Consider the following 11,915-nt stretch of genomic DNA (forward strand, 5'->3'; position numbering starts at 1 on the left):
TGGGATTAAGGTTAGGGTATATTTCAGAATTATTCTACATCCATCAAAAAAGGCTATGTAACAATTATTGGTAGGGCAGCGTTGATTTCTAGTCTTATCATAATTATATCATATTATACATGTTTATGTGTCAGAATACATGGCTAATTGTTATTCATTTAGCTAAAGCATTACTGAATTCAGACACCTGTCTTATTTACAGTTTCAAATGAAGAGCCCATTGGATTTTTAATAATAACAATAATAAAAACTGATGAAGTCAATAATGGATATGTTTATTTATGCTTGGAAAAGAGAAATGAGTACAGTAATTACCAAGCCAACTGTTTCCCACAAAGTGATAAAATCATTAGTATTTTGGATGTCATCCTGAACAGACTGAATGAGCTGTTCATTCGCCTAAATGTTCCTCTCTAACATAACCTAAGTCTGTCAGAGCAGGATTTCAGAGGTCTGGTGAAGAGAGTCCAGGGCATAAAAACAAACGAGTAATGAATAAGTCCCTTTTCAAAAGTTTTTTTTTCTTGTCTCTGGTGTCAGATTTGTAAGAATCAGTGTAACAGTGTAACTAATATTTAACATTTTATATAAATATATATACAACTGTGGACCACCTCTCAGTCTCTCATTCTTTCACTCTTTCCCTCTGTACCTCTTTCTTTATGTCACTTTCTATCTTATTACTCTCTCTCTCTATCTCTCTCTCTCTCTCTCTCACATACACACACACGCACAAATACACACACACATACACTTTCATTTGATTAGCATTTCAAACAGGCCTTGTTTTGCCACCAGCTCACATGTTCATTTGCATGCCCCTCTAGGCTTGCAGGTGCTGTGTTAGAAACAGACGGGAGAGGAAAGGAGATGTAAAGAGGAAAAGGAGGAAAGACAGCCAGACCTTATCTCAGTTTTTTTTTCCTCTTCTTCTGTCTTAGACAAAGACTAAATGACCTAAAATCCCGATAGATTCGCACAAGTTCTTAATAGGATGGCATGCTTGAGTGGGTGGCTGAGTTAATGTATTCATACAATAAATCACGCAAAGACAAAAAATATTATAATCAATGGAATTTGGCCGTTAACACAAAAATAAAACATGACAGTGGAAGAATACAGATATCACATAGCAAAAGAGAAAACAATGCTAGAATATATATGAACATAGAGCATGATTTTGAGATTCTTTCTGTGTTTTGTCAAGCCAAAGTACTGTTCATTACTTGAATGACCCATCCTGCAGGAAGGTACTCAAACAAGAATGAGAACAGATAAGGGAGGGCTACTGGGGACTAAGAAGCTTAGACATGATTTAAACACACCAAATTATCATGGGAGCAACCCACTGTAAAATATGAAATGTAAAACATCGACTAACATCATTCTTGGTACGGTCTTATCGGTCGACTTCATTTTAAATCCACTCTCGTGAACGTATCACTCCAAGTTATCGCTGAAACATGCAGAATACACCTGAGACTGTGCTAATTCTGTAGTCTGCAGTCTCGACCGGCTCTGGTCCTGCCCATCCTTTTCTCCCCAAGTAGCTTGTCAGCTTTGTTCACAGTTCCATGTGATAACATGTCCCAGGGTCTCCGCTGAGCAGAGCTTCTCTCAACAGTTGTGTTCTTGTTACCGTGTCACCTAAAGTGGAAAGGAAGAAAAAGACAAGACAGGATAATGTCAAAATCAGAAAGCAAGAAACCTAACGATCTCTCTGCAGCTAACCCATACTCTTTTGAAATGTGTTGATTGTTAGGGCAACAGAAAGGAAAAATCATCATCATCAAAAATGATTAAGTCAGTTTTCTTTTGGGATTAGTTATAGCTGCCGTAAATAAAAACTTGCCCTAACTTGTGAAGTTCAAATTAGACTATAACTTTGTTAGAAAAAAAAAAAGTCTTTAGTTTAGAGCCTTCCATCTGTAAACTAGATGTCCTAGTCAAAAATGGCTATTTTTCAGGACCTTATCATTATTATTATTTTTCCCTTCTCTTGTAAACTGAAGCAGCCTGTGATTTTATGCTCTTTTATCACTACCTTCACTTTTCTTTTCTTTTGTTTTACCGTATCCATGAAAGCAGCGTTGACAAAATATGGACATTTTTTACCAGAGTAGCAATTAAGAGCTGTCTTTCCCGTCTAAAAAAACACAAAGCAACAGTACGGACAAACCACCTCTTTACCAAAAAATGACAGCATAGCCTACCACAATAACATAGACTGAGCATTAGTCTGAATGCTAAAGTTAATCTGTGGGGGAAAACCCTGGAGCTACATCCTGAATTTATTTACAGCAGGGCCCACTATGTTCTACCCTGTTTTGTATGTATGACATGTATGTAATTTTCGTGTAGAGAGCGGTTAAAAGTATCATGTTCTCTCCATCAGGACATTGCAATGACATGATAAGTATCTCAGTTGTCCTGATATATGACTCAGTTTCTTATGAAAGAGATCATTACAGCAGGAAAGGGCCGCACTCAGACAACCTTGAGGTATGGAAATGTTTGAGATCATGCCTCAAAGACTCAGGAGAAAAGTCAGTGGGCGAAGTAGCTTAGTGCAGACCAGCCCCCCCCTACATGTTGGGGAAACATGATTAATGCTCTTAGAGGCACAAAAGCAAGTTTCTATCAGGAGAGTTATTCTCAGAGAATGAACATAAACAAAACTTGGTACAGTATGAGAGAGTGATAATCTAATCAGAAGATATAAAATGTTTTAATCAAAGCTCATATTATATTTATAAGCTCATATTTATAAGCTCATAAAAATGTTGATGTGATACTCCCAAATCATTCATATCAATAGTTGATTTTTCTCTGTTTTCAGTGAAAGCAAAAGACACCCAGAGGATTTCTCATAGATTGCCTTGGCACCATAAAATACACTGTTAATATGATTTTCCCCTTTAAATTTCATCCTCTTAGACATTAAGGGATGTCTTCTTATGTTGAGCGGTTTCACAGTGACAGGTTTTACCATCACATTTTTTACAACCTGATTTTCTCATGAGATGGTAGAACTGAGCATGCTCTATTAACTGTGGCTGAGTGGATGCGGTTATTACTGATATCTCATATGGGAGAAATGATTACACATGATGATTGAGTCATCAGTCATGAAAGAGAAAATTATGCCTTTTATTGTGTCTTTGTACTGAAATTATGCCAATTTACTGTGTCTTTGTGCAGCACCATATCAGTAGTGTAATTTAAATTGTTCATTACCTAATGTTAGCTAATATCTTTATCAGCATGAACAAGGCATAACTTAAACATTTCCACATATTGAACAACAATTCAATACATTTTGAATTTTACACTAGGTATGGTATATCTATTTTGTTGTACCAGGAACTATAACATAAGGTTTCACAAACCAGAAATGCAAAATTTATCAGGAGCAACCTGATAATTAATTTGTCACTATTTAAATGGTGTTAATCCTCAGTTGTTAAATGTCAACATAAGCCAAATGACAACCTATCCACATTGTTTAATGAAGAGAATAATACAACTTGTTCCTTATTGATTGAGCTCAAAGAACTCAGACTGAAAATCATCCATTAGAGAAAATGGAATCGAGTATTTATGTAGGTGTTTTGTTTTTTTTAATCTCAGTTAAAGTTAACACAACAGAAGAAAAATGTACGCTAACCTCAGTCTAAGCACAATTATTTGATTTGAGTAGGGGATGCATAAAGATTTTGCAGCCAGAGACTTTCTTTACGGAATGGAGAAAGAGATGATCAAGGTCTTTCTCTCCTCACAGCTTATTCTCCTGACGACAAACACATCATGAGCTGAGCCAGAAATCCAAACACACACCCACACATCCAACACCTAACACACTTCACACACGCACACAATACACACACGACATACTGACATGATTTCTCTGTTGCTTGGCTGCCCTAGCTCCCCTGTCAAAATCCATGGGAACTGCCTCATCTATTTTTCCCTTTTCATCAAAAACTGTGTGCGCCACTCAATTCACCCTGTGGATTTAAATCCTACAGAATAAAACAAACTATGGCATATATATGCAAATACTCTCTCTCTCTCTCTCTCTCTCACACACACACACACACACACACACACACACATGCATACATACATCAAACCACAAATACTGAAAGCAAAAATCATTTAATATTACATAACACAATGTAATGTACGGAGTGTGTACAAACTGTCCCAATAACCCCCACTCATGGAGAACTGTGTGCACTGTGCATTGGCTTGCAATTGTTATTTACTGATCTTTTTTTTTTTTTTTTTTAACCGTTTTGAATATTTCATATCATATATTCATTCAGTCTCTTCCAGCTAAGCTTTTCCAGGCTGAATTAAAACCACTCTTTACCTTGGTGGTTTTAACTTTATTCCCAGAGCTGCAGGACCAGCCAGTGAGGTCCGGAAGCACTTTACACTCCTCTCCTTCCAAGCAAGGCAACATCTGACACCACCACTTCTGACGCACGATGGAGGCTGCACACAGGAGAGACGAGGTTAACCACAAACCAAAGACAAGCCACTAACACGTAAAGAACAGAGCAGTAACCACGGGAACGAGGAGGGAGTGTATCTACCTGAGTAATTCACTGATGGTTAATATAGTTGTGACACACATTTTACACACGAGCTGTCCTCCAAAACAGTTTTACTGTTGTGCATTACGAGTGCTGTGTTTTTTGTTTTGTTTTTTTTCTCCCTTAGTTCAAATGTAAAGAAAACATAAAGCAACAACAGGAGATTAAGGGACAAATAATGTGAATACGAAAAAGGATGTAGGACACTATGATTTCCTACCTCCGACACAGAGTACATAACTGTAAAGATGCTTCTCTGCACAATTTTTGTCAAAACTGAAAGAGCCTTGGGAGAGGAAAGTCCCAATCCTCCTTGTTTCCACATAATAACTACATCTAAACTTTCAAGAACTTTTCTCAAGCTCCTCTGTAAATGGATGATGTCTTCTAATAAAAAAGTGCAGAGAGAGAGAGAGAGAGAGAGAGAGAGAGAGAGAGAGAGAGAGAGAGAGAGAGCAAGAGTCACAGAGAGAGAGAGAGAGAGAGAGAGAGAGACTGCATCTGAGCCAGAGTGAGAGTGTGTGGTGCAGCACTGTAGTCCTCTGAGGCTCAGAAGGGATGTCAGCAAGCTGAGTATTTTTATTTATTTATTTATTTATTTTATCTTCAGGAGCACTCCTAAGAGGATGAGATGGAATGAGAGTGCCAGGGATGCAGAGGGGAAGGAAGAAAGAGAGAGAGAGAGAGAGAGAGGGAAAACAAAGAGTGCCAAAACATAATCTGACGTGTGTGTGCTGGCACATGTCTACACCTGCCTGAATTCATCTGTATTGGCCTCCATAGCCAGAACATAGTAAATAACAACTGCATAACTACATGAAGCATTTAAATCTACAACTGTTTGTCACCAAGAATGTGTGCGCAAAATGTTACGTCTTTTCTAACAGCATGAAATTCCACAGATTGCCATAAGCTTCTTAAAGCTTTGTTAAAGATAAGGTTATTGCTTTGTTAAAGGCATTGAACTAAGAGCAGTGTGGTGTTTAAGAGAAATATCAGTCCAGTGAAATAGTCAGAAATGTCACTGATTGCGTCATGACTGATTCTGAGAGTGACAACTTATATAAGAAAACCTCTGAGCCAAAAGACATTGTGACTATTTCAAACCAGCAGACAGTAGTTTACACTGAATTGCAACACAATCACAATAGCTTTGACGATATAAATTTGTTCTCAATTCAGCATGTATTAATAAATACAAAGTATTTGAAAGAATTCAATATATTTGGTAGAAGAGTAAGGAACACTAGGTCATTTTGTTGTGACCAAATATTCTTATTGTAATGCTAAGCTATATAATATATTGAATATTGAAGAATCATTTAAACATTTTAGCTTTCTGGACAATTATTAAATAGACCATATAAAAAAAGAGGATTAAAAACTCAGCTGTGAATCCAACATCTTTGGGATTATTGTGCCCCCTAGTGGGCACAGCTGACCTGACAATCATTTGGAATTATCTAAATAAATGTTAAGCAACTCATTCCCAGTGCATCTCAACATTATATGTGAATGACAAAAGTTATGAATGGAGTATAATATAGTATAGTATAGTATAATTCATTGACAACTTACCCTCCACACATGAGGGCTGGGCTCGAGTTGTTCCAGCTACCTGTCCAGGTAGGCAAGCACACTTGACTGTCTGAGATCTCTCCTCAATCTTATTCTTATTACAGCAGCGACGGGCAGCTATTACCTCACACGTACCTGGCTTTACCTGAGACTGAACTGAAAGATAGACAGATAGATAGTCAGATAGTCGGACAGAGAGAGAGAGAGAGAGAGGGAGAGAGAGAGGGAGAGAGAGAATCAGTTGAGTTGATTCAATGCATTACTTAAAGCATTCAAAATTTAAAACACCATCAGTCAGTTTAGATGTCATATTAAATGTTAAGCAAATGACAGGAAATTGTTATCATTTTCAGTGCAGATTAATGAAACTACAAGACTTTAATGCTATGACACTTTGTGCAAATGGTGTATGACAAAATGCCTCAAAAGGCAAAATGACTGCCATTGTATCCACACCAACTTTTTCACTGCTAAAGGTGACGCAACGAACCTTGCATTTTTAATGTGCCAGAAATATTAATTATAATTTTGACTGAGTGGTGAAAACAGTGTTTCCATACAGTGCTGTTTCACGTCTTCCACTGATCTATCTCTGTAAGCAATGCTAGTACTATACGGACTTTTTAATCATCTTTCACATACTCTTCTTGACATTGTTTATAAAGAGTGTTAAGAAGGACTTTTTAATCATCTTTCACATACTCTTCTTGACATTGTTTATAAAGAGTGTTAAGAAACACACTCTCTGCACCCCAGACAGCTTAGCTGCTAATGATGAAGTGTGATGTCAGAGTCGTGAGGGCAGTCAGACAACATCAACTACTTTAAATAACACATCTTTTTTCAAGCAAAAACTGCATTTTCCTGTTAAGTAACTGTGAACTGGCAAAGCTAAACTATTAAGCCTATTGCCGAAATGCTACACACAAAGATAGCTCTAAATTTTGCATGAGCATTTTGAATAGCTTTTAAGGTAACAGCAACAAAGCTGGGTTAAAGTTGAACACACACTCAACTGCAGACGAGTCTGTTCTATGTATGTCTACACAGCATACATAACATTTATAATGTGTTATGAATGTAGATGTATGGTGATAAAGAAAAGAATGCAACTGGAGAGGAAAGTGCCTTCTAATGTAATGGTTTAAAAGAGCTCGGCCTTTCATCAAGGTGAAGTCCAGCATTTACACATTCAAAAATTTTGTACGTACTGTATTAACTATCACTCCAAATCCATTGAAACATACGAAATGATAACCCCAACTGACAAAGTATGTGACATATCTAAAATCTCAATCCAAAGTAATAAATAGGTATGGAAAAGCCCTCGTTCAGCACATTCAGGCATGAGGGCTCTTGTTCTGTCCTGCCTATAAGAACAATCTGAGCCGTCTTTCAAGTCAGGCGATCTGTCAATCATCTTGTGTGAAGGATTCCTCTGACAGCCAGATAATGACAGTGACATGTCTGACAGGGTCACCTTGCTGTAGATCAGGACCAAAGAGGAAAACAAAAGGAACTACAACTAATTCTAAAAGCACGCAACATAACGCTCTTTCAAATAAAGCAAATAAAAATCTTTGGCATCTTGCTGACCTGATATTGTACAACAAAACTGAATTTCATTCACCTTTATGAATACACAAGAATGAACACCTGGAAATTTCATTCATGGTATTCTCTTAAAATGTAAGGCACTCACCTAACTGCTGACAGCTTCAGATGTGTAGAAATCTTTGTTCATTTTATACATATGGAAATAAATCCTTTGGTTCTGTGCTGTCTTTCAGAAATACCATTTATGCAAGAGTGCAGTGTGTCGAAGACTTCATTTCGGCACAGATACACAGCATAGATTTGGGCTCTCCCTCACAGAGAGAGCAATGTTTTGCTGGCTTACAGAAAGAGAAATGTTAAATGTTCTATTTTACTTATGACACAGTGGGTAGACTTAAACCTCGCAAAAAAAACTTTGGTTTCAGCACCTGAATACTTCCTGAATTTTCCAAAGGGCTTTTGCTGACTTGAACCTGGTTTCCAGAGAGATAATCGATAAGCTTTCCATGCTGGGAGCAGATTTCAGCAACAGAAAAACTAAATTTAGTCCCATCTAAATTTAGTCCTGTCTTTTATCTCAGTAAGATTGAACTTAACTGAGAAAAGAAACCTGAAACTGCTGACTTGTAAAATGCTAGTTTTTGTTTTGGGTATATTCAAAACATAAATGTTCATTATAATTATGTTTAAGTGTAGTTCAGTCCTCTACAAACAGCCATTTTCAACTCATTAGTGAAGAACTGACTGAAGTCTCATTGGTGGTAAATGCCTGAGTGTCCAGGTGCTCTAATGAGTCCTGTGGGGTTCGACTGAAGTGGCTGGGATTCACCTGTCTGCCTCTGGGAGTTCTGGTTGCCAGTGGTCACTGACTCAATACAGAGAATCACCAGGCAGAGGAAGAGGATGCCTCTTTGCAATGGCCAGCAAGGTACTGAAACCCACCCCATTCTGAGAGAGAGCGAGAGAGAGAGAGAGAGAGAGAGAGAGAGAGCATGAACTAAAAACACTCTATAATAATGTCTATATAAATATATTACACTAGCAGGACTAATGACAGCAGGACTCATAATATTTATAATACTGTCAATTTGCTCTGTCTCTAGGGTCCATGCTTGAACCAAATTCTGTTTGGCGGGTGTTTTCTTACCTTGGTGCCCTTTGTTGTAATCTATGATCTATCCAACTCTTGGGAGACATCACAGCTTAGGAGGGAGAACTGTGTAGTCATAGTCATAGTCTGTAGTCATAGAAAGAATTATCCAGTGCTCATGAACATGCAAGTCCAGTCAACAGGTATGGAGCAACCAAAAACTGTACATGTTTTAAACTTTCAGTTCTTTCAAGAAACCACAGTAATATTTCATTTGAAAACAGAGCAGGAACAATGAAGTCGTGCACTCAAGTATTTGCTCAAACACACACACACGCACACACACACATACACACAAAGTCCATTCATTGCATAGTTCTTATATTTATATGGTAATTACATCTCAAACAAAATATAAATATATAAATGTTACACATACTTCAGACTTACAAACTTAGTTTAAATGTGACTTATTGTGACAGTCTATTCATTGGAAAACGGATGCACGGTTGTTTTCCTAAAGTGATAATGAAAGTAAACAATAACCATTGATTTAGGACTCATTTAGGAGCTCATAGTTTCAATGTGACTGTCTGTGACAGTCTATACGCTGGAAAACAAATGCAAATTTAGCATCCTCTAGTGGAAATATGGTAAACAATGACCAGTGATTCAGGAGTCATATAGGAGCTCACATTTGTGACCTAGGTAACAAAGGCCTGAAAGACAAATAAGCTGTCAAAAAGTAAAAGGAAAAGTGACTCAGATCTATAGCAATAGTTAATGGTTTTGTTTGTGTAACTACATTTCTGGTTCATTTCTGTTGACTTTGGAATGGCGTTGGTTTATATTCCATAACCTCGTAAATGAAAAAACAACGGGCTGATATCCTTATAGGTTGTTATACATCTCATTACTGGTCTAAGTTGATGTAAAGTCACAAATTCTCTTATTTCACTCAAGTAGGTTTTGCTGAGGGAGGCATCTGAATATTGCCAAATTCAGACATTACTCCTCTATCCACGAATAAAACTCACATGTGAGACTGTAAATCTGTCATTCGAAATTAGGACAAGGACTTTCTCTTTAATTACTGTAAAATGCAGACCAGAAGACAATGGGTCAAGAACTACTTACTAATGTCCATCAAAGATCTCCCTAAAGGAATATATCTGGAGAGCAGCTTGTGGTGGTATTTTTAACCTCCATCTGTTCATCATTGGGGTCTTACATCTTTTCAGCAATTCACCGCGGCAACACAGAAAGGTTATCATATATCAAACGGTAAAGGACATTGGTCGTCCAGTTACTGACAGCTCCTGTTCCCAAAAGTGCATTAACTATGACAGGCTTGGCATGCAATGTTTATTTTTACACATATACTTCTAATACAGTTAAATAATTATATGTATTAAAAGAATCAGAAAAGTGAATGCTTTAACTAATTAGATCAATTTAAAGTCAAAAAGTTACCAAGGCTCTAAAAAACATTTCATTGCTTTGAAATGTTTTAAAGTCACTGCGAGGGGGGATCACCATATTTTGAGGAGCCTACAGAAAAGTAAATTTAATAGCAGTTCGGTTTTAAAGGAAAAGATATATCACAAATCCTCAGCAATATTAACAGTATGTATTACCCGGCTTGATAGTGCACTCAGCTCAGATAAAGTGAGGCGAGTGCTGTGAATCCCTACGCGCTGCCGTGACCTCTGATTAATTTCAAAACTGTCTCAGTACTGAAGCCAAGACGGGATCAAGCGTTTTATCACGCTAACCAGGAAAACCCTGGATACTTTATCTTTGGCTTTGCTGTGGATTTACCGAATGCACTTAAAGAAATGACATTTCCACAGGCATCACTGGCAAAAGTATTGTTTGCGCAAGATAGATCGGTCTTGAACCACTAGGCCTATTTGCCTACGTATCTATAATCTGCAATCAACGTGATTCAAAGAAAACTATTCGCAAATTCTATTAATTTAGCGTTTCTTGTATTTTCTGAGCACCATACGAATACACACATACATACATACAGTACATGCATGTATACAGCCTATACATATCCTACATGCAAATATCTAAATATATTTCAAAATACGTTTGCAGCAAAACTTGGTCTGTGCAAGGCAGAGAGTAACGCGTATGTCCAAACATTATAATGTAACATTAAAACATTCACAATCTTGTGTCATTTCCAAACACCAGATATTCTGAACGATTTTCTGAGCAATTCAGAGATTGCTGATAGACCAGCCGAGTGAGTCGTTTAATTCAAAGAATTGTTCAGTGATTTGGATCGAGTGTTTGGGCTTACCTTTGCAGAGAGGGCTATTTGAGACAATAAGTCATCCTTACCAAGAGTCGAACTACTTGGAGCCTACATTACACCACTCTTAATGTTCTCCAAAGACACCATACTCAAAAACCTCTCAGAGCTTCTGAGTTCATTCCTCGTCGTATGTCTGTTTTTCATGAGAATCAAAAATGTGTATGCCAACTTCTGCTCGATTGGAACTTATTTTTTCAAAGCATAACAACTGCACTTCACACAACAGTACGGTTAACGAAAAAAAAAAAGACAAAATGTCAAAGTTTCAAGGAACTGAGAAATATACTCAGCATTGTAAATCACTGTCACGGAGCCGTCGCCGGAAACATTTCCATTTCAGACTAATCCAAAAAGACAAAAACCCACAAAGTTTTTGAGTAACTCTGTCAAGCAAAGGGCTCTCTCGTAATCTTCTAAAGCCGGTGGAGGTGTTGGCCAAACGCCTCTTTCTCCTAATTGGCTTCCTCCCGTTACTTCCCGTTGATTATCTTTGTCGATCCAGTAATAAATTTACAGAAAGTGGTTAGGTCAGTCTTCAAACCACGGAAGTGTAATATTTAGCCTATTAGTCCACCGATAACGTCACTGAAACCGGAAACCTATAACTGGTGAGCTGATCTGATTTTGTCCATTCATGAGCATTGAGAAGCACGAAACTTTGAAATAAAGGATAGTAACATAGTACTTACTTTGTACTGAACCTTAGTTCTCAAATAAAGTCTTATACGGTTCTAGAGGGAGCTGTAATGATCTTGTCTCT

General features: G+C 37.5%; 1 protein-coding gene across 1 annotated transcript; it reads right to left on the bottom strand.

Moving 5' to 3' along the window:
* Positions 1 to 1,219: 1,219 nt before the first annotated feature.
* Positions 1,220 to 10,045, bottom strand: LOC115807837 (chemokine-like protein TAFA-4). The gene is made up of 6 exons (XM_030769006.1): positions 9,964 to 10,045; positions 8,884 to 8,973; positions 8,566 to 8,684; positions 6,180 to 6,335; positions 4,376 to 4,500; positions 1,220 to 1,647 (listed from the first exon to the last, which is right to left on the bottom strand). Exons 2-6 carry the CDS (start codon positions 8,931 to 8,933, stop codon positions 1,636 to 1,638), a joined length of 462 nt encoding a protein of 153 aa, XP_030624866.1. The 5' UTR covers positions 8,934 to 8,973; positions 9,964 to 10,045; the 3' UTR covers positions 1,220 to 1,635.
* Between the last annotated feature and the right edge of the window lie 1,870 nt (positions 10,046 to 11,915).

The sequence above is a fragment of the Chanos chanos genome, chromosome 3 (assembly GCF_902362185.1).
Source record: "Chanos chanos chromosome 3, fChaCha1.1, whole genome shotgun sequence".
Classification (NCBI taxonomy): domain Eukaryota; kingdom Metazoa; phylum Chordata; class Actinopteri; order Gonorynchiformes; family Chanidae; genus Chanos; species Chanos chanos.